This window comes from Akanthomyces muscarius, assembly GCF_028009165.1.
Source record: "Akanthomyces muscarius strain Ve6 chromosome Unknown contig_16, whole genome shotgun sequence".
NCBI lineage: Eukaryota > Fungi > Ascomycota > Sordariomycetes > Hypocreales > Cordycipitaceae > Akanthomyces > Akanthomyces muscarius.
This window is the reverse complement of record NW_026611617.1, coordinates 423,047-448,327: the sequence shown is the minus strand read 5'-3', so window position 1 is coordinate 448,327 and position 25,281 is coordinate 423,047. Positions and strand designations below refer to the sequence as shown.

General features: G+C 54.9%; 11 protein-coding genes across 12 annotated transcripts; 5 read left to right on the top strand and 6 right to left on the bottom strand.

Moving 5' to 3' along the window:
- Nucleotides 1–62: 62 nt before the first annotated feature.
- On the bottom strand, nt 63–707 carry LMH87_008169 (uncharacterized protein; the record flags this gene model as incomplete). The annotated part of the gene is made up of 2 exons (XM_056195278.1): nt 63–206; nt 258–707. 2 exons carry the CDS (start codon nt 705–707, stop codon nt 63–65), a joined length of 594 nt encoding a protein of 197 aa, XP_056057261.1.
- A 2,138-nt stretch (nt 708–2,845) lies between these two features.
- Nucleotides 2,846–6,739, top strand: LMH87_008168 (uncharacterized protein; the record flags this gene model as incomplete). Its single annotated transcript, XM_056195267.1, has 4 exons — nt 2,846–2,888; nt 2,956–3,027; nt 3,080–3,138; nt 3,200–6,739. 4 exons carry the CDS (start codon nt 2,846–2,848, stop codon nt 6,737–6,739), a joined length of 3,714 nt encoding a protein of 1,237 aa, XP_056057260.1.
- A 385-nt stretch (nt 6,740–7,124) lies between these two features.
- LMH87_008167 (uncharacterized protein) lies at nt 7,125–11,002 on the bottom strand (the record flags this gene model as incomplete). Of its 2 annotated transcripts, XM_056195255.1 has the most annotated exons (6): nt 7,125–8,458; nt 8,527–8,535; nt 8,755–8,869; nt 9,049–9,082; nt 9,138–9,928; nt 9,983–11,002. In XM_056195255.1, the coding sequence occupies 6 exons, from the start codon at nt 11,000–11,002 to the stop codon at nt 7,125–7,127; spliced, it is 3,303 nt and encodes a 1,100-aa protein (XP_056057258.1). The 2 variants fall into 2 exon arrangements, with proteins under 2 accessions (XP_056057258.1, XP_056057259.1); XM_056195256.1 differs by lacking the exons at nt 8,527–8,535; nt 8,755–8,869 and adding an exon at nt 8,541–8,646.
- A 767-nt stretch (nt 11,003–11,769) lies between these two features.
- LMH87_008166 (uncharacterized protein) lies at nt 11,770–13,759 on the top strand (the record flags this gene model as incomplete). Its single annotated transcript, XM_056195244.1, has 5 exons — nt 11,770–11,912; nt 11,989–13,298; nt 13,350–13,470; nt 13,519–13,615; nt 13,706–13,759. 5 exons carry the CDS (start codon nt 11,770–11,772, stop codon nt 13,757–13,759), a joined length of 1,725 nt encoding a protein of 574 aa, XP_056057257.1.
- A 620-nt stretch (nt 13,760–14,379) lies between these two features.
- On the bottom strand, nt 14,380–15,979 carry LMH87_008165 (uncharacterized protein; the record flags this gene model as incomplete). The annotated part of the gene is made up of 3 exons (XM_056195233.1): nt 14,380–14,641; nt 14,699–15,649; nt 15,702–15,979. 3 exons carry the CDS (start codon nt 15,977–15,979, stop codon nt 14,380–14,382), a joined length of 1,491 nt encoding a protein of 496 aa, XP_056057256.1.
- A 407-nt stretch (nt 15,980–16,386) lies between these two features.
- Nucleotides 16,387–17,136, top strand: LMH87_008164 (uncharacterized protein; the record flags this gene model as incomplete). The annotated part of the gene is made up of 2 exons (XM_056195222.1): nt 16,387–16,606; nt 16,700–17,136. The coding sequence occupies 2 exons, from the start codon at nt 16,387–16,389 to the stop codon at nt 17,134–17,136; spliced, it is 657 nt and encodes a 218-aa protein (XP_056057255.1).
- Nucleotides 17,137–17,401: 265 nt separating this feature from the next.
- Nucleotides 17,402–19,295, bottom strand: LMH87_008163 (uncharacterized protein; the record flags this gene model as incomplete). Its single annotated transcript, XM_056195210.1, has 3 exons — nt 17,402–18,243; nt 18,291–18,680; nt 18,734–19,295. The coding sequence occupies 3 exons, from the start codon at nt 19,293–19,295 to the stop codon at nt 17,402–17,404; spliced, it is 1,794 nt and encodes a 597-aa protein (XP_056057254.1).
- A 562-nt stretch (nt 19,296–19,857) lies between these two features.
- Nucleotides 19,858–20,901, top strand: LMH87_008162 (uncharacterized protein; the record flags this gene model as incomplete). The annotated part of the gene is made up of 2 exons (XM_056195199.1): nt 19,858–19,926; nt 19,984–20,901. 2 exons carry the CDS (start codon nt 19,858–19,860, stop codon nt 20,899–20,901), a joined length of 987 nt encoding a protein of 328 aa, XP_056057253.1.
- Nucleotides 20,902–21,253: 352 nt separating this feature from the next.
- On the bottom strand, nt 21,254–22,409 carry LMH87_008161 (uncharacterized protein; the record flags this gene model as incomplete). Its single annotated transcript, XM_056195185.1, has 3 exons — nt 21,254–21,965; nt 22,019–22,123; nt 22,180–22,409. 3 exons carry the CDS (start codon nt 22,407–22,409, stop codon nt 21,254–21,256), a joined length of 1,047 nt encoding a protein of 348 aa, XP_056057252.1.
- Nucleotides 22,410–22,737: 328 nt separating this feature from the next.
- On the top strand, nt 22,738–23,931 carry LMH87_008160 (uncharacterized protein; the record flags this gene model as incomplete). The annotated part of the gene is made up of 3 exons (XM_056195174.1): nt 22,738–22,747; nt 22,821–23,338; nt 23,398–23,931. 3 exons carry the CDS (start codon nt 22,738–22,740, stop codon nt 23,929–23,931), a joined length of 1,062 nt encoding a protein of 353 aa, XP_056057251.1.
- Nucleotides 23,932–24,172: 241 nt separating this feature from the next.
- LMH87_008159 (uncharacterized protein) lies at nt 24,173–25,168 on the bottom strand (the record flags this gene model as incomplete). Its single annotated transcript, XM_056195163.1, has 1 exon — nt 24,173–25,168. The coding sequence occupies one exon, from the start codon at nt 25,166–25,168 to the stop codon at nt 24,173–24,175; it is 996 nt and encodes a 331-aa protein (XP_056057250.1).
- Between the last annotated feature and the right edge of the window lie 113 nt (nt 25,169–25,281).

Here is a 25,281-nt window from a genome sequence, read left to right as displayed (position 1 = left end):
CAGTTGTACCTGGTCCCTTGGGGCTCTGATAGCGCATGCTCATGAATTATCATTGTAAGCTACTAAGCTGCAGACTTGATCAGATCCGCAAGACGAGATACACTACTAGAGTCAGCGTTTTCATCATCCAGCACACTTTTAAATGAGTCGAGATAGCCGAGCATGTCCCCGGTAGCTATCCTCTGATTGATCAATGTCAAGAACGTCTGGAGGAAGGTTAGAAACATGTCATGCTTGAGAAGACATACAAACTTTACCTTCAAGTTTAGAACGTCAAGCGTCTGTGATCCCAATTTTGCCCAAATTTTGGGCATGCCCAGCAGGACTTCCGGAATTAGGAGAGCTACAGATGCAGCATTGGTATTGAGCCTAGGAAGCCAACCAAGCGCCACGGGCAGCCGTTCATTCTCGATGAAGTATCGAATCATAGATTTGGATGTTTTCCTTCCGGATCCGAAAACAGTAAAAAAGAAGCTTGTCTCGGTGCTGCTCAAAGCCATGTCGAAAAAGCTAAAGGTGGTATTAGTGTTGCGGGCAAATGTATCTTCTGCACGAGCTTGGCGAGCCTTGGCAAAATCAGTCGGTGTGAGCATTTCCGGCTTCAGCTCTTTCAACGATTGATCCCAAACAGTCTGGTTGAAGCGGGCGTTGTCTCCTAGGAACGCATCATTTCGAGAGTAGCTCACGTCGTGCTCGTTGAACATCATGTGTGTGCTGAGTTGCTCCAAGTCGAACCGGAAGTCTTTGAGATTCTCGAGGGGCCAAGGGAAAAATGCAAAAGCTAATCCGGCTGCAGCAATGTCAGGTGTTGCTCCGAGGCCCTCCCATATGGCTTTGCAAGTCTGAATTATAGAAATATTCCTGCCGTCGTGAGGAAGGAATCCGTGATTGGCTAGCGAGTTTAGGCCAGGACAGGGTGACCTTGCTTCAAAGCCGTTAGCTATTGGACTGATAGGTCTCACATCAGCAAAAAGTTCTTACAATCTGCTAGACCCGGAGCGCGCCAGTTCAACAGTCGCGAGTCATTGACACTGGCAACTTCCCAGGCATTGGCTCCATACAGGGAGAGGAGGAAACAGAGACTCGGTGTTGTTTTCATGACTGTAGGTAGAACACTCCTTGCGTTTTTATTGACAGAGAAAGTTTAAGCAATAGAGAATATTGAGAAACTCTGTCGCTTTATATACATTGAGCGCAATTCGCCAGCTCTTGGGCCTACTTGAACGCGGGCTGTGCCACTGGTAGGAACGTGGCTAAGTTCTGTTGGTCTGTGCCAGGTACGAGCAAGCACCTCAACCTATGAGGGCCTTAATATTGAGAACCAAACCGTGTTAAGCGCTAAAACAGTAATCTCAAATAAAGTTTGCTCATCTCTGTCTGTGCAGGCCAACTTGCTATCGCAGTGGCCATTTCTCAGTCCATTGAATTGGTACCCTCGTGCCGACGCGAACACAGTGCGCGCTTGTCTGAGCACCTGCGGACCTATCATGCGTAGATCGCCATTACATGCGGAAATCTTAAGTTGGAATTCGCTAGATTGGAAAGACGTGGGAATATGGGTTGCTATTCTGCCGTCGGCGTGGACAGCAAGTCCACCCCCATCGTACTCCAACTTTCAGCTATGCTCGACCAATTGCATACAGCTCGCACAAGAACACGGGTAGCCAATGGGCACTACTTGCGCTTGGTTAAGGTGTCTTCTGCAATCCGCGCAGCCTGATACTTTGGGATATGCTGGAACTTGTGCCAATATCGACGACGTGCAATGAGGGCCGCCGTCCAGCAATCAATAATTCGATTCCATGCCTAGCCTGGCAAGCGCAATGGAGGCATGACGAGTATGCAAGTTCACTGAGACGTCCTAAAGTATCATGTACTCGTATCAGCGTTCAGTAGATCTCAGTCTTTACTTTCAGCGTGCCAATAGTTCTCCAGTCTTCGCTAAAATGAAAGGGCGACTCATTGTGACTCATATCGTCAATTTGCCCAAGTAATTACTACCTACCAAACCCTGTACCGCTCAATGGGAAGCGACTAAGTTAGAGGTCCGGAGGCGGGCGATGGGCGCGCGCTCTCACATTGGTCAAGATATTCCAAAACCATTTCAGAAGTTCCAACTGCTCAACACCATTCGACCCTGTTTGTGACTCGGTAAATGCCTCAGTCGGCTCCCTAGAAAAAGGAAAACAAAGCAATCGTCGTTTGGGTAGCTAGATTTGCATCCATTGCTTGTTCAAGTCCAATTGACTGGATAATATAGAGACAAATGTACTGCTCACAGAGCATTTGCAGTCAACAATCACCCCCTTCCGATTAAACAGATTGTCTGTCTGCCGCAGAATAGATGGGTTAAAGTGGCGGCAGCTCCCTGGCTACCAGTTTACTAACGTTGACTAGCGGCGTTGGGGCTTGCAGGGCCAGCGCGGCTGTTCTCGGGTCTGGAGCTCCGTACATTTCCCAGAAGGTACCTGGCTGGCTAAAAACAACCAAACAAATGTACTGAATAGTAATGACATTAGTCAATTAGCTCGTGCGTCGAGAAAAAAAAAAAAAGGTACCTTCTCCTGGCCAAGACAGCGCAGCGGAAAAAGCTGGGGGTCTCCTGGCCGCCAGAAGTACTCCACCCGCACCCTCCGGTGTACCGGCAAATTGTCTGTCGTCCAATTTTTTTTCCCTTCCCCCAGAATCAATTACGCTCTTGTCCTTCCTTTTAGCAGTTCAATTGCCCCAAATCTTTTGGTCAAGTGTGGCCGAGCCCCTTTTTACTTGATTTCTTCTCCTTTTATAATCTTGTATACTACCTGTGTATCTTTTCCTTTCTTCTTCCTTTGCTTGTATGGAAAAGATGGCAGCTGAGAACGCAGCGCCAGCGGCGCATGACCGTCCAGGTAACCAACCACCTTGGCCGCCCTGCCTACGCTTTGCCATGAACCATCTTGAACTAATATGGCGCAGTTGATGCCTCTAATAATGCCAATGATGCTTCCGAAGCTGCCAATGATGTCGAGGACGGCGCTGGAGTCGAAGGTGCGTCTGTCGCGTGCCGTTCCAGGTTCTTGTCTTGCTTACACTTAAACAGCTCTCCTCAACGTCACGATTGTGCTTCCCGGTTCCAAGCCCTCTAAGATGCAAATAATGGTAATCCTCGCCTCCTTATGGTGCTTTCCGTTGCAGTTGATACTAACTTATGCAATTAAAGGTGTCGTCCCAAGAGCAGGTTCACGAAGTCCGCCAGTCAATCATCGATCTCCCCGCCGCGTTCCGATACACCTGCTTTCATCTCGAATATCAGGGAGAAAAGATCACCGATTTCATTACCATTGCCGAAATTCCCGGCATTGGACCCGACCCAGAGTTCCACCTCGTCGAAGACCCTTATACCGAAAAGGAGGCACGCATCCACCTCATTCGAGTTCGCGAGCTCATTGGTGCCGCAGGCAATCGAGTTGACACCACCCAAGGTGTGCTAGCCGGCACCTCTCTTTTTGAGTCTGCGAGCGCCGGTACCCAGCAGCCCAGCGAGGAGTCCAAGGAGCAGCCCAAGGAGCAGCAGCCTCAGAAGGAGTACGATTTCCAAGGGATCCCTCCTCTGACCAGCCTTGTTCCTGAACAGACAGCACTCGCTCCCAAGACTGTCAAGACGATTTCTTTGTCGACCTGGAACCCTCCTCCTTGCCACCTGAGACAGCGTGGTCACCTGCTCTATCTCATCGTGACGACAAACGAGGGTGAGCAGTTCCAGATCACTGCGCACGTGTCTGGTTTCTACGTCAACAAGTCCTCCAATGCCAAATTTGACCCTTTCCCTCGTCCGGCACCCAAGGGTCAGGCCGCTCACTCGCTCCTGGAGCTCATCGAGCTCATCTCGCCGTCCTTCAACGAGACGTTCCAACAGCTCCAAGATTACAACAATAGCAAGGATCCTCTCTCCACCTTTCAGATTACCAATGCGATCCCAGCCGCCCCCTGGGCGGTACCATCGCCGAACTCAGCTCTCTGCGCTCATGTGCCAGATGCTACACGACCGCAAGAGACCTACCTTTTGGCCGGAGTGGACAACACAGACACTCTACGAGACTGGAATGAGGAATTCCAGTCCGCCAAGGAGCTTCCCAAGGAGACTGTTCAGGACAGAGTCTTCCGGGAGCGCCTCATCTCAAAGCTCTTCGCTGACTACAACGATGCTGCTACCAAGGGTGCTGTAATGGTCGCTCGCGGCGAGATCACGCCTCTGAACCCTACCGAATGTTCCGATGCTCAGATTTTCGTCTACAACAATATCTTCTTCTCTTTTGGTGCTGACGGTGTCGGTACGTTTACCTCTGAGGGAGGCGATGAGGCTGCTCGGGTTGCCACTGGCAAGGACGTTGCTGGTGTACGTCTAGTGAACCAGCTCGACATCGATGGCCTATTCACTCCTGCTACGGTTGTTGTCGACTACCTCGGAAAGCGCATTGTCGGCCAGAGCATTGTGCCTGGTATCTTCAAGCAACGGGAGCCTGGTGAGAACCAAATCGATTATGGTGCAGTCGACGGCAAAGATTTTGTCGCGGCTGATGAGCGTTTTGCTGGCCCCTTCGGCAAGCTATCCAAGGCGCTCAGGGTGAAGCCTCACGCCGTCTGGGATAAGGACGGAAAGAAATTCGACCTGGAGGCCAGTGTGGAGACCAAGGGTCTGATGGGTACCGATGGCCGCAAATATATACTGGATTTGTACAGAATCACACCATTCGACATCCCGTGGTTGGAGGAGAAGGCCAAGGAGGACGAAGAGGAGTCTACTACCAGCTATCCCCACCGCATGACCGTTCTCCGACCTGAGCTGGTCGATTCTTTCGGCCGCTTCCGCATGAAGCAATGGGTCGATAAGGAAGTCGCAGAGCATACTGAGGAGAGCGCTTCGAAGAAGGACGATGACGAGACGGAAAAGTCTGAAGAGTCCAAGGAAGACGATTCCTGGCAGCCTGATCTGTCCCAGTTCAAGTTCTCCCTTAATCCTGATGTTTTCAGTGGACAAGTACCGCAGACGTCGGAGGAGACGGCCGAACTGGAGGCTGACGAGAAGGATGTGCGAGCTGCTTGCACATACTTGCGCGAGCACGTCATCCCTGGACTTCTCCGCGAGCTGTCTGACTCCGATGTTAGCTTCCCCATGGACGGCCAGTCTCTCAGCCGCCTCCTGCACAAGCGCGGTATCAACATCAGATACGTCGGTAAAGTGGCATCGCTTGCTACCGACGGCCGACTTAAGTGCCTGCGCGAGATCTGTATCCAGGATATGGTATCTCGTGCCTTCAAGCATGTTTCGGCTACCTATCTCCGCGCACTTCCTCTCGCCTTTGCCCCGGCTTGCATTGCTCACTTGTTCAACTGCCTTCTGGGCTACAAGGTCAACTCCAAGCCTCGCAGTGAGATTGATGCTCAGCTTCGAGCACTCTACAAGGAGACTGATTTCTCTTTTGAGGATGTCACGCCTGAAAGCCTGCGTAGTAGCATTGAGGGAGAGATCCTCAAGCGATACAGATACCGCTTGGAATCTGAGTGGGTCGAGACTCTTCGCCCCATTCAGCTGCTTCGTGAGGTTTCACTGAAGTTGGGTCTTCAGGTCGAGGCCAAGGACTACGTCTTTGAGAGCTCTGCATCCGAGTCTAACGGCGTCAATGGCGCAAGCGAATCTGCCCAGGCCAACGGTCAGGCCCAGGGCGATGCCAAGAAGAGCAAGAAGAAGAAGTCCGCCCGCGACGGCTCCCCCGCTGCTGCTCCTCAGGCCGCCTCTACTTTCAGCCCGGATGACTTCATCGACATTGTTCCCATCGTGAAGCACTCCTGTCCACGCAGCTCCTTGGCTGAAGAGGCGCTGGAGGCTGGCAGAATTTCTATCCTCCAGAACCAGAAGAAGCTCGGTCAGGAACTTCTTTTAGAATCGCTGTCTCTTCATGAGCAGATCTACGGCATCCTGCATCCTGAAGTGGCCCGTGTCTACAACAGCCTCTCCATGCTGTACTACCAGCTTGATGACAAGGAGGCTGCTGTGGAGCTCGCTCGCAAGGCCATCGTTGTATCTGAGCGCACAGTTGGAGTCGACTCTGCCGAGACTCTCCTCAACTACTTGAACCTCAGTCTCTTCCTTCACCAAGCTGGTGACAGCAAATCTGCGCTTGTCTTTTCAAAGCATGCGCTGGATTTGTGGAAAATTATCTATGGTCCTGGACACCCCGACTCCATTACGACTGTCAACAACGCCGCCGTGATGCTGCAGCATCTGAAGGAATACCACGAATCGCGACTCTGGTTCGAAGAGTCTCTTCGAGTTTGCGAGTCTGTGTTTGGAAAGCAGTCTGTCAACTCTGCCACTCTACTGTTCCAGCTCGCACAGGCACTGGCGCTTGATCATGATTCCAAAGGGGCTGTTAACCGCATGCGGGAATCGTACAACATCTTCCTGAGCGAACTCGGCGCTGATGATAAGAACACCAAGGAGGCTGAGAGCTGGCTAGAGCAGCTGACGCAAAACGCCGTATCAATTGCCAAGCACGCCAAGGATGTGCAGGAACGCCGCATCAAGTCTGGCATTCGCGCACCCTCCCAGACGCTCGCCCCCACTCCTCAGCAGCGTGGATCGAAGGTTGACTCGCGAAGCATCGATGAGTTGATCAAATTTATTGAAGGTGACCAGGGGGGGAAGTCCAAGAAGCGCACCGGCCGTGGCAACCCCAAGAGACGGGGCCAGGCCGCTTAGACCCTTCTACCATTTAGTGTTGCATAGCGTTGACATGTTTGACGGCTGGGAAAAATGTAAAAGTATAGGCGAATGGCTGCGCATTTGCATAGGCGACTTTCATGGGTTCAGGTTCGCATGGATATGGCTTCCGGAGCAATGGACGGTGACGGCCCTCATGAGCTGGTGTGTGAGTGTCTTGCCAGGCGTTGATACGCCGCTTTTGATGTATTATTAAATTATTTAGTAGCCTAGATTGGCACACGTTGAAAATTAATAACCATCTTCACTCACAAGCTGGTCTTTACCCGTGCAGTAACTGAAGGACTTGTCTAAATTTCGATGCTCAAATTAAGCTGCAAATGCTAACTACTTCAAACGCTGCGCATCTCTTCCGCCCCGGGCATTAAGCAGACTTAGCAACCCAGTCCATCACATCCTTCTTGAAATCCGGATTATACAGCCATCCCAGCTCAAAGCTCTGCTTGGCGAGCCCGCTATCCTTGCCCACCACGGCATCCGTCGACGGCATCCTCCGCTGGTCAATCTGCTTGTTCAGTTCCAGCACCTTGTCCACGCGAGCTTGGCGATACGTCTGCCAGAACCGCAGCGCCTCGGCCTCGTCCCCGATCCTGTCCCGCTGGCCCAGGATCAGCGCCAGGATGTACACGTCCTCAAATGCCTGGTTGATGCCCTGCCCCGCCGACGGGGGGATCGCGTGCGCCGCGTCCCCCAGGATGACGACGTTGCCCGTGGCCGACGTCCAGCGTTCGAGCCTCGGCACCACGAAGAACGGCCACTTGTTGACCTTGTCCGGCTCGATGCGCGACACGGCGCGGCGCACAAACTCGGGAAAATGCTCGTTGCCGCTCTGTAAGAACGCAATCGCCGACTGCTTGTCCGCGACGAACGCGCGGTCCCAACCGGGCTGCCGCTCCGCGGGGGCGAGGCGCATCTGCTTGCCGATGAGCACCTCGGAGCCGTCGACCTGCTGCGGGGCAATGACAAAGGCGCCCTGCGGGGAGACGATGGTGACGGGGATGTGGTAGCCCTCGGGCAGCTGGAGCTGCGCGGTGGGCACGGAGGCGGTGATACCCGCCATGCCGACAAAGGTCGTCTCGAGGTCTGGGTAAAGGTGTCTGCGGACTGTGGAGTGAATGCCATCAGCCCCGACCAGAAGCGATGTCTGTATGCTTCGACCGTCCGTGAGCGCAAACGAAACACCCTGTGGCGTGTCCGTTTCCACATGGGAAAACTTGGCGCCGTATTCCACCGCCACGCCGGCCGCGGCCAGCGCCGCAACCAGCTCGTCAATGAGGACGTAGCGGTAAATGCGCAGCCCTTGGTAGCCGTACTCTTCCACGCCGCCAAAGTCCTGAACCTCGGTCAGGTTCCCGTCGAGGTCACGGTACTCGAGGCTGTCGAAGTTGTAGCCTTTGGCCTTGACCATGGCGTAGAGGCCCAGCGCGTCCAGGACCTTGAGCGCGTTGGGCGAGAGCATGACGGCGCCTCCGATGTTCAGAGGTGCCGGGCGCGACTCGTAGACGGTGACGGGGATGGATTGCTGGTGCAGCGCCAGCGCAAGTGTGAGGCCGGCCAGGCCCGCTCCAACAACGGAGACGTTGTCAATAGCAGACTTGGACATTGCGAATGAAGAACTGGCTAGTATGATGTTGACGAAGAAAAACGAAATAGGAGTCGCTTGATGGCGATTTGAAGAAATAGTTCGAATGAGTTCTACTACTGAATGATGAGTGACGATGTCCAAGAATTGCGGCTTTCCATTGTCTATATATAGTCCAACTTACACGAGTGCGCTTACATGGCTTTTCGGTGATTTGCATGAGGCATAGAGCGTCGGTGAATTCGCGCGCCACGATTCGGCAAATTGAACCAGCGTTTTTGGCGTGGTTCGTAATATGCCGAGGCTAGTTCAGCGAGACGAAGGCTCGGTGAATTGCATCAAACAACAAGTGCTTACGAGCCAGACAGGGTTCTATTATCAATGAGAACAAAACACCGATGTTTGCACTGACTACCAAAAAGAATTGAGATTTCTTCGCGGCGCGATGAAAATTTCAGCTTTGCTTCGGTGGCTGGCGGAGTGCCGTCAGCGACGCGGAATTCCGCCATCACAAGAGCGAGGTGAAGCTAAAATCCATCATTTTGTGGCACAGCATGGTGTGGCATATATTTCCCTTTGAGCTGGCATGCTATTGTGTTCATCGTCGCCATAATTCCACCAGGTGTGTTGCACTTTGCGTGCTTTACATTTCGACAAATCAGGTTTTTCCCTTCAGTGCTGCTGGTACTGGTAACCCTCGTCCTACAGGAGCATGATACGCGCTTATACTTTGGAATCCCCTGCGACACCGTTAGCCGTTGTCATCTTCACATAAATAGCTTGTGGGTTACTTACTTTGTCAAATCAAACCCTTCGTCATCCACCTCGGCTGCGTCAGGCTCCTCTACAGCCTGTTGTGCAGGCAGCTGGGGCCGCGTTGGGCTACTGGGAGGCGATTTGCTCATAGGCGGCGGGCTGCTGCTCTGAGGAGGCAATGGCCCCCTTGTCTTGGAAGGGCTCTCATAAGGGGCCATCGGCTTGAGTGGCGTGCTCCCGATGTCTGCATACCTCCAGAAAGGCGCTGGTGAACTGGTTGGCATGTGCTGGCTTGGCCGTTGCGCGGTGCTTGGAGGTGCAAGTCTGGGGTGTATACGCGGCGGCGCGGGAGTGACAAATGCCGAGTTATCGTCCTGATACGATGAGGTCAATGTTGGTGATTGCGGCTGGTAGCCCGCAAAAGATGACTCTACATCCAACGTCTTTCGCTGTCTTGGCAACGGACTACCGTCTGCGGTCAAAGTGGCATTCAATCCTGAGCGATCGGAACGATTTGGCGTTGACTGAGACATGCGCAGAGAAGATCGCGGGGCTGGTGAAGTGAGTGGTGAAGCTCGACGCTTCCTGCCAGTCGGTGTATCCCTTCCAGCCATATCTTTCGGCCCCTGCGTAATGTAGTTGAGCTGGTTTGGCGAAGACGGCGCCGAGGAGCCGCGGTGCCCACCACGCCCGACCTTGTACGCATTGCGAACCATCTCTTCTCGAAGCTCGGGCACGATTTGCCATTTCATGCCTTTGCCAGGTTCATCTGTGGATCTGGCGACCTTGTCAAAAGACTTGTTCAACGATAGATTGTGTCTAATGGAGTTCTATAAGAAGGTCAGCCAATGTCGCACAGGTTTGGGGATGCGGGTTACTCTTACCTGCCAGCCTGCAGCTTGCTGATGTCGATAGTAGGAATAAGTGTCCATTATATAAGTGTAGATTCCGTTCAAATTCAACTTTTCATCCTGCGCATTCATTATAGCCTGGGTAATCATCTGCGCGTAGCTATATTGTGGTTTGATGTGCTGGTTTTCGTCGAGGCTGAGATCGACACCGCTGGCGCCGATTATGACGGCAGGAGTGCTTACAGCGGGCGATTTGAAGTCGATTCGGCGCGTCGAGGGAGGCGTTCCTGGTCGCTTATAGTCGGCCGGCGCTGGAGCGATATTTGCTTGGCGGCGAGAAGCGCGTGCGTCGACGGGCAAGCCACATCTCTGGAGGAAAGTAGGATGAACATGGAGAGGGCTGATCTCTGACGGCAGCACAAACATCATTTCGACATTGCCAATCTCGATCACCTCGCCGCTGGTAAGTGGGTGACTGACCCGGGGTTTCAAGGGCTGGCCGTCAACCTTAGCGCCGTTCCGGCCCTTGACCTGGAGTAGCCACTTCTCGTCTTTTGAGTCGAAGACGATGGCGGCATGCGCTCGAGAGATCATCTTGCTAGGACCCAAATCGATGTGCACATGTTCATGGTCATCCTCATCCTCTTCAGGCGCCGGGGTACCCTCGAGAGCGCGGCCGATATTGACGGCAAGCTTCGTAATGTAGAATGTCCAGTCCTGAGCGGCGACCTTGGCATAGGCCTTGACGCCGTCGCCGTTGGCCTCGTGGATGGAATTGGCGTGGTCCTTGCTAGCCTTGACGGCGTGGGACTTGAGTTGCTGCGTGACTTGGGACACGATCTGGTCATCGTCGGTGGGCGGCGCTTGATCGTTGTCGATGTTGGATGATCTTCTGTCGGACTCTGGGGATGTGACCTTCTTGCGACGCTTGGCGGGCCGCGTTGGTGACGACGAAGGATCCATCTCGGCGTCAGTCGAGCTAATTGTTTTTGTATCTCTGCCGAGGCGCAGGTCGCGACGACCGCGCTGGGCTCTCTTCGCGGACGGTGGCATGATGCCGGGTGCGAACAGCGCAGCGGCGATGTTTCCAGTTGGGTAGTTGCGGTGGGCTGACTGGTTTATTAAAATATAATAAACTTGGCTCGGCTCAGGAGATGAAGAGATTGCGATGCGTAGCGATACGCAACTATCTAGCTTATGCGCGAGTGTGCGGCGCTGGTAGAAATAATGAAGGTGGCAGTTGAGACTCTCTGGCTTAATGATTGCTTGACAGGGAACCGCGTTCGCGTTTACTTTAGAGTGCCAGGGCGAAAAAAATATTGGTGTAAAAGCACGGGTACTCAAACGTCTCTGCTAGCTACATAAGATCATCGTAAAGTAACCTATGCACAGTGCAAGATAGACACCTCTCGGCTTGTATCTTTTCCCACTCTTCATGTATCCCACCCTGTCTCCCTTTGTACTCACCAAAGCACCCCTTGCTGGCAGGGCAGGAAAAATAGTATTCCCGCTCCTCTGGTCCACGCTTTGCTGCGGAGCCAGACCGGACCAGCTTGCAGCCAAACGACTGGCGCGCAACAGCCACTAATTAGTGTCTTCGACATGCAAGCAAACCAGCACATCTTTGTCTTTCCCCATCTCAGACCGCACCCTCGCCTCGCCATCTCTCGAAGCCAGCCCGGCAAGCCTGAAGCCTGTCTCGTTGGATAGTTGCAGGGAGGCTGCCATTGGCAGGATAACTTTGTCCGTCGCGGCTTTGCCGTCTGTCTCGAGACCCCCGGGTCCGTCGTGGGTGTTGCCAAACATCGGCTTAGGCAACAATGAGCGGCGAGCAGGTTTACGGCGTCACCCCGCCGATTTCGGTGTCGCTGCCAACAGAGAATGAGAAGCGGGTTAGCGAATCGTTGATCGAGGAACTTCGTCGTCAAAAAACGTTTGAGTCGCCTTCCGATACGCAAAAGAGGTCAGCAACCCAACAACACTCTTCGCAGCGCGTTTGATCCAGCTTCTTTCTAACCACTTTCTTTGATTTCTAACAGACATACCGTTCTCGAGTCGATCCAGAAAATTACAGACGAATTCGTCAAGAAAGTCGCCCGCGAAAAGGAACCAAAAAACGACATTCTCATCAAAAATGCGCGAGGCAAGGTCTTTACCTACGGTAGTTTCCGCCTCGGCGTCTTCGGTCCTGGCTCCGATATTGATACCCTGATTGTTGCTCCGAAATACGTCACGCGAGAAGATTATTTCAAATATTTTCCGGATCTCCTGGCCGAGATGGCGCCGAAAGACTCCATTACCGATCTCTCGGCCGTCACTGATGCATTCGTGCCCATCATCAAGTTTGAGTACTCTGGCATCAGCATTGATTTGATCTTTTCTCGCATCATTCAGAAGCAGCTTGCTCCCGATTTCCAGGATCTCAAAGACTCTGGCCTTTTGCGCGGTCTCGATGAAGCGGAGCTTCGTTCTCTCAACGGCACCCGAGTTACGGACGAAATTCTCTCTCTGGTTCCAGAGCAAAGCACATTCAGGCTAGCCCTTAGAGCTGTCAAGCTTTGGGCACAGCGTCGAGCAGTATACGGAAATATCATGGGTTTCCCAGGTGGTGTTGCGTGGGCTATGCTCGTTGCCAGAGTGTGTCAGCTTTACCCCAAGGCGGCCACGTCCGTCATCGTCAACAAGTTTTTCTTGGTCATGAGCCAGTGGCGATGGCCCCAGCCAGTCCTACTCAAGCCCATCGAGAATGGCCCTCTTCCAGTCAGAGTATGGAACCCCAAGGTATACAAGGGTGATTCCTTTCACTTGATGCCCATCATCACCCCGGCTTACCCGTCCATGTGCGCCACCTTCAACATCACTCGATCTTCGATGACGATTATCAAGCGAGAGCTCCAGCGGGGACTCGAGATCACAGAGCAGGTGATGGTAGGAAAGCAACCTTGGAGCGACTTGTTCGTCAAACACACCTTCTTCACTACGGATTACAAGTACTACATCTCGGTAGTCTCGGCCAGCAAAGCAAAGGAGGCGCACAAAACCTGGTCAGGGTATATCGAGTCCAAGGTCCGCATGCTCGTTCAGAAGCTTGAGCAGCATCCACACATTGCTCTTGCGCACCCTTTTGTCAAGGGTTACTCGAGGAGACACATCTGCAAGGATGAAAAGGAAATCGGGCAAGTGCAAGAAGGCGCCCTCGATTATGTGGTCGCTGATGACGTTAAGCTGGATCCGAGGTCTAGCGAAATCAATGGCGAGTCAACTCAGCTTGCGGAGGGCGAAGCGGAGAAACAGATGCCGTCCGAGGTCTACACCACGACTCATTACATTGGCCTTGAGCTAGAAGAAGGTATGCCAGGTATCAATGCCGTTGGAGAACTTATCTAACAATGAAATCCAGGCGCCAAAGCTCTTGACCTGTCATACCAAGTCGACGAATTTAAGGTATTATGTACTACATGGCAGAGGTACCAAGACGAACTGAAGCCGTTGGTGTCAATTGGAGTCCAGCATGTTCGCAAGTACGTATTACTTTTCTTGTCCACTCAATCATTTACTAACAAGCAAAGCTTCAACCTTCCGAGCGATGTCTTTGAGGCGGATGAAAAGAAGCCCCAGAAGAAGTCCTCCAAGGGCGCAAACGGGAAGAAACGCGGCGCCGCCGAGGTAATGCCGCTACTTGCAATCTTCTACGCTATGGATAAAGCGCTCGAAGTACATCCCCATATCCTGAACAGAACACTAACATGTCTATAGGACAACCAACCACCTGCGAAGCGACAGCAGGCCTCCGTTGCGGCCGCTGGTTAACTGTAGCACGAGCCGTTACGACTAGCACCCTCAGACGACCCCCTGCTCCCATGAGTAGATGTACTTTTCCACTTTCCGTGCCCTGTTGAGGGTACCTTTTCCAAGCATTAACCCGTGCGGAACCCTTTACAACTTCAATTTCTGGCTGACTTTAATAAGAAGTTCTTATATAAGGCCGTAGCGAGCGGCGAAAGCGCAAGAGAGGATGGTGGATGACGTAGCCACGATGGCGCAGAATTTACAGAGCCGAACAATGGTAGCCTCCCCAGTCCCAATTTGCTCCAAAATCTTCCCCGACTGCTCTAGGAGTTTGGACAGGATACCAAACTAGCAGCGTCGGTGGAGAACGAAAACTATCACAACTGATAAACCAAAAACATGTATCAAAATCACACCCCGGCCATGTGTAGCAAGTCTACAGAAATTTGTCCCACAGAGACACCAGAAGGCCATATTATATTTATTATTCAAAGCCAAGTGGCCTAGGTTGGAGTTTTTACTAGATAGATAGTCTTTAGACATCTACTCAATGAAATGCAGCGTATTTGATTTTAATACATCCTTTTCGCCCTTTGTCATGCGTGAACATGTCCCACTCCCGGGGTTGCTCCCAGTCATCTCTAATCATCCTCGCCGTCGTCGCTCCCACTCGACCAATCGTCATGATACTCGTCGCCAATCTCAGCTAGAGAGTTGGACAGTAGCTCCCTCTCCTCGACGCCGACGGCCCATGTTACCTGCGTCTTCAGCGCTTTCATCCGCGTCGAGATGCTCTGGTCGGTGAACAGCGCCGTCTGAAGGCGGACACTCTCTTGGTCGGCCTCGTCGGGGAAGATGTCGGGGTAGCTGTCCAGCATGGGGAACTTGAGGGGGGTACTGAACCTATTTGTCCCACGTTAGCTTTTGCCTTTCTCACAGATAGCACATGACGTTTCTCACTTCTTCACCACAGGGTCACCGATGCGGCGCCTGGATTCCTTTTGATCATCCTCATCCGCGTCATCGTTCGCATCTACCTCGCCGCGCGACGATATCGACTTGCCGAATATGCGTTTCTGGCGGTCCAGGCCATCCTTGTCCATGCGTCCGATTCCAAAGAGATCAATGTCAAAGTTTTCGGCCTCTTCTGACCCAGCATCTTTGGCTCCCAGTCCCATTCGCAGCCCGGCAAGGGTTTGCGTGCCGTTCGTATTGACGATTTGCGAGATATCATCCAGAGACACCCGCTGCGAGCCGCGACCCGACTGGGGAAGGAGCCGCGACGGCAGCGTAGTGCTCTCCATTGCGGCGGAGAGCAGCGCCGATGTGTGCCACGGCGAGCCGCAGTCGACTCTAACCGAGCGCGGGAAGTGGTGCTCGGGGAGCGACATTGGTATAAACGTCGTCGCCTGTTGGCAAATCTCACTAATGCTGTGCGCGGCATTGGTGAGGCGTAGCCGGCGCTTCTCGCGGGTGATATCGAGCAGCGGGCTCTGGAGGCCCCAGACCCAGATGCACTGCTTGGGGTACTCGTCGCGCAGCGTTTCAAGGTAAGACGACGCGAATCCGCCCCAGGCGTCGTCAATGGTGGCAAGGACCTGGATGCCCTGCATATGGTCACACTCTTCCACGAATGGACGCCAATCCCGGTCAACAATGTCTTGTTCCTTGTCCAGGGTATGGAAAAGCTCTTTGCCCATGTCAAAGCGCTCAAACGGCTGGATCGACGAGTGAAGCTCATAGTCGTATAGTTGGTTGAGCGACTTGGGGTGGTAATACGCCCGCGAAAAGTCTGACCAGTAGCGAACGTTGGATTTTGACAGCTTATCCGGCTTGCTTCCCGCATCAAGGCTCTGGAGGTAGGCACTCTGTTGCATAGGTTCTTGCTTGTGCACAGTTGATTTGCCGGCCCTGCTCTGTTAGCTCGTAATTCAGGACATTTTCCTACTAGAAGTCGCCTTACCAGAGGGCACTCGCCATTGCGTCTGCATCCGGATCAACGTCGTACAGAGCATTGATTTTTCTTAGGGAGCCAAATCCACCTTTGAGGTCATACACGACGGTTCGTGGTAGAAAGGTGTCCGACCCATCCGCGCCAACACCGGTACGCCAGTGGACATCATGGTCAACAAGCGGCTTTTCTGCATCTGAATATGTGAAATATGACTCTTGTGTGTTCCAGAAATGCGTGGCAACGTAGTTGCTCAGGTGTCCGAGCTGCAAAGTGACGATTTCTCTCATGGTGGAGGGGCAATGGAGGGGCAACGTTCCGCGGCAACGTAGGCAGCACTGGCGTGAAAATTCCGAGTTGGTCGAGACCCAAGACTAATAACGAGTGATCGGAAATGAACGGCAGAGCGCCGGGCGACCAGAATGCCAACTCGTAAATATTTACTTGAGAACCAGCTCCTATAAAACATGCATGTGCATTGCAGGGCTGCAGGGTATCTCCGCCCACCAAGAAGCTCGTACAGGCATCTGCTGACTAAGTTTGGCGTCATACTCAAAGCTGTCTTGCTCGAGGCAATCGACGACATCACCGTGAGCGATCAATCGGGCCAAGTCCTTGTGACAAATGAGCAGAGCATTTTAATCCTGTCAATCCATCTCATTTTAACCACAATTTCTTCTTCTCATGAAATCACAAAATGGCTGATTCAACCGAAAACGCCGGTGCCGGCAACGGCGCCAACGCACCACAGCGCCAGAGCGGTTTATGGGCCGAATTTGAGTCGCTCAAGTCGCCCGAGAAGAAGGAAGTCGCAGAGGTGCCCAAGGTTGGCGCCGCTGCACCAAGCTCAGACAAGATCCCTCTGCCCGACGGCAAGCCCACTGTTGTTGTCTTCCTCCGCCACTGCGGCTGCCCTTGTAAGTCCGCTCTCAAATATCACACGAAAAAAGAAAGCCCGAGCGGAATAAAACAGTTCTTAAAACTTACTTACACGTAATTGCTACTTATAGTCGCCGAAAAAGTCTTCAAGAAGCTGTCTGCGCTTTCCCACAAGCAGCCTGACCTCCACTGCATCGCCGTGTCGCACTCGTCCGCCGAGACGACGGAGAAATGGATCCCGCAAGTCGGTGGTGCCTGGTCGACCGACGTGGTCGTTGACGAGTCGCGAGACCTGTACGCACAATGGGGACTCGGGCTGAGCAGCGTGTGGCACATGTCCGGGCCCTCGGTGCTCTACTCCGTGTACCGTCTGGGTGCCGACGAGGGCGTCTGGAACCGGCCCACGGAGAGTGGCACCCGCTGGCAGATTGGCGGCGCCTTTGCCGTTGACGAAGGTGGCGTGGTGCGCTATGCGCACATTGCCAAGGCGGCCAATGACCTGCCGGACCTTGAAGCCGCCGCGCAGGCCGTGGGCATCACGGTGGCTGAGGAGGAAGCTAAACCATGAAACCTGTACGAGAATGCCACACAAAATTACAGCGACCCATCCCCTTTAATAGCCTTTAATGCAAGAAGACGGACATTCCATCACTCAACGGGACAATGTGGCACACGTGGAACAAAAAGAACGAGATGTGGACATGTTTTATACTATACATAGTAAATAACGAGAGTCTGTGAGGGGTATATATCAATCGTGAGCTGAACCAGCCAAAGTAAATGTACATAGGGACAAGATGTGAGCGAGGTCGATTCGCGGCTGTAACAAGACTCTAAACTGCGAAGAATGATGGCGAAAAGAGTCGAATATTTCGGTCCGCGAAATCAGGCTTCATTAGGCAGAGTGCAAGATACCCAACAACACCGATGCCACCAATAAGCTCAACAGCAAATGCACCAGTGTTCTTGACCTGCGCGACAAGTCTGACCAATCCCAGAGGATCTTGGTCGTAGGTGTGGTGCGCATAGCGTCGTTTGCGGCTGCTCCCACGGCGGCCACGGCGGCACGTCACGGTCCCCGTAGCTCGCGCGATGAGCTGGTTGGAGGCCGTGGCGCTCATGATGCGCTCAGAGTCCAAGCTCTGCCGTAGACTCTGCGCCCAGCTGGAAACCTCCAGCCGGCGCCAGTCTCTCATTTGGAAGAAGGGGTCTATTGTGACGGTTGAGCCGCCAGAGTTGAAAGGGCGTCGTGTCAGAGCCCAGTTGGAAGGGTTGTGTCGATGCAGCTCATGCGCCCACTTGACAGCCTTGACGGCTGCGGAGTGCCTGAGCCGCGAGGCACCCTCCAGGGAAAAGATGCTCTCAACAAGGGCTCCAAGATCGGTTGACTGCAACGGTTCAATGTATGCAGAGCTCATGAGGATACTTGCATCCATCACATCACAGTCTGTTTGAGTGGCATTGGATACGGCAAAGATGCCAGTGCGCTCATCGCTTTCATCCAAGGGAGCAAAGGAGAAAACATCAATGCCTCTGCCGTCTATTTCGTTTCGCAAATCCTGCTTGCAATCTTCGATGGCTGACTCGTCAAGCTCGTCAGAGCGAGCAAGCAGCGGGATGATATTTGTAACACCCTGGAGGCGAGACAAGGCGTGTGCGTCCGCTTCCGTGAGGCCTATGGTGTGTTAGCAATATACTTCATCTTGACTTCCGTGACAGTACCAGTTGATGGGAGCATGTATAACACTGCATCCACTATCGGCTCATTGCCGTTGCTCAGCAGCGAAACCAAGTCGGCATCGGCCATGCGCTTTTCCAATAACGGACTCAAGGTCGACTCCAAAAAATCGACAGCATGATGTGTACTCGAGGGGCCTTGTGGTGTAAAATCCAAAAAGCAAAGGTTTCTATCCAGAATCTCTTCAACTGAAGTGGAGGACCTCCGCCGTTTAAGCGTCTCAGGTGAGTTCTCTGTTCGCCACCATTGGTACGGGCGCGTGCTGGCATGAATTTCCAGTACCGGGCCGTTGAAGTGTGTATTCACGGCGTCGATATGCACGATATGCTCACAGCATTGGGATATTGAGCGAATTATAGAAGTTTTGCCAGTGCCTGGGTGACATGTCAGTAAGTAATTGGCCGACAGGCGCAGGATTTAAACCAACCTGGAGATCCCAAGACAAGCAGTCGCAACTTGCCCAGCGACCGCCCAACATCGGTAAAGGGACGACGACGCGGAATATGCAAGTTTGGCATTATAAACTGTGGTACAGGACTCCCTGCACTGCTCGGAGGCAAGTCTCGGTACGCTTCTATGTGCTGTTGTGTAATGATGGCGTTTTCGATGGAGCCGTCGCGGTCGATGGCGGACGAGGAGCTGGAGAGATCTCGGGGTGATGATATAAAAGACAATGATGACTCCGGCCGCGACAGTCCAAACATGGGTGGCGTATTTGGAACCGAGCATTCGGCCACTGTATCTCTTGCCGAGTCGACCACTGGCGATGATGGCACAGGCGACGGTGTGACATCTCTTTGCGCAGCAGGTTCACTTTTCATGGCCGATCGCCCACGGGGCATTATACTGCCCGTCTCCAATTCAAGGTCCATTTCGGATTCGGTGACCAGGAAGCAGCTACTCGTCTCGAGGGTCTGACTGGACACGGCGGAGTCGGTGTAATCAGTACGGGTACCAGGACACTCCCGCGAGCTGGGCATCGATCGCATTTTGGCTTATCGGAGGTACAGGCAGAGAGACATCGGTATATGCGGAAAGAGGCACAGGAAAGAGGCACAGATGGGAAATTACAGCGGATGAGGAGACATGTCGTAGTTGAAGGATGGAAGATACGAGGGACAGGTTGACAAGATAACGCGACCATACATGGAGATTGATAGCGTGACCCCGCCATAGTCGCGAGATGGCGGAGCGTTGTGGCGCCAGCCGGCCCGCCAGTACTGCGGAGGACAGTTGGAGACGAGGTACTTGCACTTGCACTACAGTATGGAGGACTTGGATGTACCGTGAATCAGCGCTACGCAGACGAGGAACAGGAAACGTGCTCGGTTACTGCGATATTCCCGTATAGCGCATGTCCCCTCCCCTGACTCACTAATCAGCATCAGCACCACCAGCGCAGGCGCTACCAGCGTGATGGTGGGATGTTTCGCGCCGGTGTACAGGGAGCCGTGTTTAATTTATTCTCACCAGGGCGGGCGATTATATTTTTGCCAGCATCTTAACCTCATCGCCGTGCCAAAACTTTCTCATATCGCCATTTGAAAAATCATGGACGGCAAACGTCACCCCAGCTCGTTCCAGCAGCTGGAAAAGCTGGGCGAGGGAACTTATGCGACGGTACGTACATCACCCTAGAAGTCACCCAGTTGCTGATCCGTAACCCGCCATGCAAAGGTCTTCAAGGGGAGAAACCGGCAGACAGGCGAGCTCGTCGCTCTCAAAGAGATCCACCTCGACTCGGAAGAAGGAACCCCGTCGACAGCGATCCGCGAGATCTCCCTCATGAAGGAACTCAAGCACGAAAACATTGTCGCCCTTCACGATGTCATTCACACCGAGAACAAGCTCATGCTCGTATTTGAGCATATGGACGGCGACCTGAAGCGCTACATGGACACGCACGGAGAGCGTGGTGCCCTCAAGCCCGCCACCATCAAGTCCTTCATGTACCAGCTCCTTAAGGGCATCGACTTTTGCCATCAGAACCGGGTCCTGCACCGAGACCTGAAGCCGCAAAATCTTCTCTACAACAGCAAGGGGCTTCTGAAGCTTGGAGATTTTGGTCTGGCCCGTGCCTTTGGCATCCCCGTCAACACCTTTTCGAACGAGGTCGTCACCCTCTGGTACCGTGCGCCGGACGTGCTCCTCGGCAGCCGCACCTACAACACCAGCATCGACATTTGGTCCGCCGGCTGCATCATGGCCGAAATGTACACAGGCCGTCCGCTGTTCCCGGGCACGACAAACGAAGACCAAATCGTTCGCATCTTCCGCATCATGGGCACCCCGACCGAGCGAACCTGGCCCGGCATCACCCAGCTGCCCGAGTACAAGCCGACCTTCCAGATGTACGCGACGCAAGATCTGCGCAACATCTTGCCCGCCATCGACCCTGCTGGCATCAATCTGCTCCAGAGCATGCTCCAGCTGCGGCCGGAGCTGCGCATCAGCGCCCATGACGCCCTGCAGCACCCTTGGTTCAACGACCTGGTTATGCACCAGCAGCAGCAGGCGGCGCAAGCGGCTGCACAGGCCGGGGTCAGAGGGGGCTACCAGCAGCAAGTTCCGCTGCAAGGCTACGAAGGTTACTAGAGATAGGCTCGGAGCATAGCATAGCGAGAGCGACTGCTGGAGATGTTGCGTTGATTACAAGCATGTCATTAGAGCCTCGGCCCTTGTCACCCGGCAACTGGGATGCAGCTTTGCGAGGCAATGAACGGAACGGAGTTATGGCAGCATTTTTCAGATAGGAAAACTGGGATTATAATAATGAATTTCTTATTGGCATGGCCTGATGCGGTTGCGAACCTGCCGTCTTTGGAAATGGGATAGTGAGGGTGATTTTGCTTGAGCAGATCCATTCCAAGAACAGGACTGCAAAATGCAGAGCCGTCTATGCAAATGATATTGTACAGTAAAACTACAACTGCGAGCAAAGCCCTTTCTAATGTCTATTTACAAGGCTTCCATCGACCGGACTCTTAAACTTGCGCTTATTCGGCTCCTTGTCCCACGTCTCCGCCAGCGCCGCCGTCTCGTCCTCCTCCCTCGGCAGGCCGAGCGTCGCGCGCATCTTGAGAATCTCGTCGCGCACCGCCTTGGCCAGCTCGATGCGCAGCTGCACCGCCTCGGGCCCGTGCCTCAGCTCCTCGTCCGTCTTCCCCTCCCGCAGCCGACGCCAGCGCTGGCGGTAGGCGCCGAAAAGCACGTCTGCGTCCGCGGGGGCCCCGATGGCGACACGGATGCGGTTGCCCACGCGGGGCAGGAAGCGCGGGAAGCCGCGGTCCTCGGGCATGATGCGCTGGGTCCCGTCGACAAACATGGGCACGAACTCGGGGGCCGGGTCGCTCTCGAGGATGAGCCGCGAGACGCCCCATTTGAAGTACCGCAGGCTGCTGTCGTCGCTCTGGTGGCAGCACGCCTCGGGGAAGACGTGCACCCAGGCGTGGCGGTTCGCCGTATAGAAGCCCGGCGCGGGCACCACGTCGGTGCCGTTGGTGGAGTAGGTCGGGTGTGTGATTTTGGGCATCGACGAGGGGCCGGAGAGCAGGCCGAGCGCTTGCGTCATTGTCGGCTGGTACAGGCCGCCGAGTTCAGAATGCCATAGTCGGTGCGTGGGGAGGGTCTGGCCGAGGTTGAAAAAGGCCGATGTCAGGCTAGAAAAGGGTCAGCCTGGTGGTCTGTCCAAGCTCGGCGCCATGGTGCCTACCTATTTTTGAAGCAGATGTCGTGCGCGGCAAGACTCCATCGTAGGTTCTCGACGTCAAAGGCATAGCGCATAGGAAGAATACCCCAAATCAGAGGATCGTCGACTCTGCAGCCAAGGTCAGCAACGCCCAGTTTTCTCTCGACCACAACCCAGCGACGCACACTGCAAGATGATTGCACACGGTAATCAGGCCGCGATCTTTCCCTTGCGTCTTGCGCCTGTCCAGCACCCCGAGCAGGTTCTGCAGGCCCGTCACCTCGACGGTGTTGAAGGCGTAGAGGAAGCCCCGGCACACGGCGCCGACAGAGGCCATGACGGCGGTCGAGCCCAATCGCCATCCCAGGCCGCGGCGCAGCGGCGGCGGCGGTGACGGCGAGGATGAGCCAGACATGGTGAAGGGATGTCGGTTCTCTCCTCAGACGCAGCCAACGGCGTGGTCCTTGGTGCGGGTGTGCAATTGCACTTGGAAGGGTGATTGGGAAAAAGTGGCCAAAATTTAAAGATTGTGACGCGCGATCGGGTAAGCTAAGCTAGCTTGACCCCACGGTTACAGGCGCAAGCCGTAGAGCAACGACTTTTTCTTCCTTCTCCAACGACAACGCTTCTCGACCCGACATTATTTCACATTCCTCCGGCGTTAAAACCAGGAAATGCACCGTTCAGCATAGAATCACCCCAACAGCCCACCTAGCCGAAAATTCGGCACCCTCAGAGCCATCATGTCGCACAGTAAGTTCTCTTCCACTTCCCATCTGCAAGCCGGCATCGGCCAGAACCTGACCTTGTTCCCCCCCCTTCCTAGGCAAGCGAAATACGACGCGCCCTGTCTTCACGTCGCACGAGCGCAGCCTCGCCAAGGCCAACTGGGCGTCCAAGTCGGCGCGCCTGCACCGCGACTCGTTTCTGCCTTTTGGCTCGTGCAGCCTGTGCCTGGAGCTGGCGCGGGACCCGGTGTCGTGCCTCCGGGGCGACGTCTTCTGCCGCGAGTGCGCGCTCGCCAACATGCTCGCGCAGAAGAAGGACATGAAGCGCGCGGACAAGGCTCGTCGGCAGGCGGAGCTCGAGACGGCCCGGACGCGCGCCGCCCACGACGACGAGGACCAGCGCCGCGCCGTCCGCGACTTTGAGCTCACCCAGGCGGGCTTCGCTACCGGCACCGCCGCGGCTGCCGCAAAATCGGATGAGAAGAGCGCGGCGATCAAAAGCGATGCGCTGCAAATTACAGACAAGAAGCGAAAATTCGAGCTCGACGCAGACGAGCTGCAACGGATAGCGCAACAGGACAGAACGAGAGCGAGAAGGGCGATTGAGGACGAAAAGGTGCAAAACTACGCTATACCTACACACACCCGCGAGCAAGACTAACACACGGAATCCAGGCCAGCAAATCCTCGTTGCCGTCCTTCTGGACACCCTCCCTCACGCCCGACGCCACCAAAGACGCCAAACTTCTCGAAGCCTCCAAGAAGCCCAAGCCCGTCGCCGTGTGCCCCGCGTCCGCCAGCGACAGCCCTCACGAGCTCACCCTGCCGAGCCTCATCACGATCCACTTTGACGTGCAACAAGCCGACACCTCGTCGTCCTCCTCCACCCCGGACACGCGCATCTGCCCGTCGTGCCGCAAGACGCTGACCAACGCGTCCAGCCCGGCCATGGCCGTCGCGTGCGGGCACGTGCTGTGCCTGAGCTGCATCAAGCAGTTCGTGGCGCCGGCGACAAGAACCACCACTGCCAAAGACCGACAGGACGATGCCCCCGCCGCGACGTGCTTTGTCTGCGACACGCCGCTGGCCGACGTGGGCCGCGCGCCGAACCTGCCGACGGGCATGATTGCGTTGAAATCCGAAGGCACGGGGTTTTCGGCGCGCGGCGGCAACACCGTGGAGCGCACGAATGTAGCTTTCCAATGCTAGCGGAGAGATGTAAAAATAAAAATAAAACACTCTCCTGCTTTGTAAATACTACACACTTGTATATATATACACATACATGGGCAAAGAATGGACACACAATTGCTGGACGTGTCTTTTAACCCGATCCAATTCTAGCTCAAAAGATCAAAAACACTCTCTTGCTTGTAAATACTACACACTTATATACACACATACATGGGACATGAAAAGTGGCACACCATTGCTGAGCTGCTGCTGTCATTTAACCCGACGTCTTGAGCGGACGACGCGCATGCGACATGAGCCACACGCGAATGACGAGCCGATGGAAGAAGCCCTTGGCCAGCATCGTCAGCCCGTGACTAAAGAAGCCCTTGAGCAGCTCGCCCTCCATGCCATCGTACAGCGCCCTGAGCCCCTCGGTCCTGATCAGCCTCAGTATCATGCCGAATATCGTCCTGTCGAGCGCGGCCGCCAGCCTCTTCCACAGCGTCCTCCGCTTCGCCCTCCGCTTCCTCTTCTCCTCCTCCTCACCCTCGCCATCCTCCTCGTCCGAGCCCGCATTCGGCATCTGCAGCATCGTCTTGGCCGTCTGGAAGGGATACGTCAGCGCCGTGGCGGCCGACTTGCTCAGCGCGGCGAGCAGGAACGCGACCCACGCGACCGGCACGTCCATCTCCTCCTCGAGCATCGGGATCACGCGCTCCGCGAGCCGCCTGTTGAGCAGCATCGTGATGCTCGGGTTCAGCGTCAGCACCAGCGTCGCCGAGTAGCCGGCCCAGAGCGCCCCGACGCCTCCCTCGCTGCGCATGTCGCGCAGCGTCTGCGCCACGGACCGCGTCTCCTCCTCGGCGGGCGTCATCTGGCGCCGCGCGACGACGTTGGACAGCGGCGCCGTGCAGGCCTTGGACGCCGCGCCCGCGAGCATCCCAAACGCCACCTCCTGCAGCACGCCGGGCGCCTTGCCGCTGCGCTGCCGCAGGAAGTTGTAGAAGCCAAAGAAGAGGAAGCTGTCGATGATGGACTTGGCGACGTCGGCGCCCAGGCCGCTGTAAAAGGTGGCGGCGCCCTCGTCGCGCACGATGCTGCGGAAGGCATCGAGCACGCCCGCGTACTGCGCCTGGTCCTCGAGCTGCCGCTGCACCTTGAGGCGCGTCGTGACGAGGTCGAGCGGCGCGAGGACGGCCGTCGACGTGGCGGTGCCAAAGGAGCCGGAGATGGCGTGGCCGAGCGCCTCGAGGGCTTGCGAGGAAGCCATGGCGGTGCTCTGGTTTTCGGGAGAGATGGGCAGGAAAAGCAGGTCTGGTCGAGATGTAGTCGATCGGGCGGCGTCGGCTACTGTAGCTGGCAGCCGGGGAGTGGGCTGTGTCA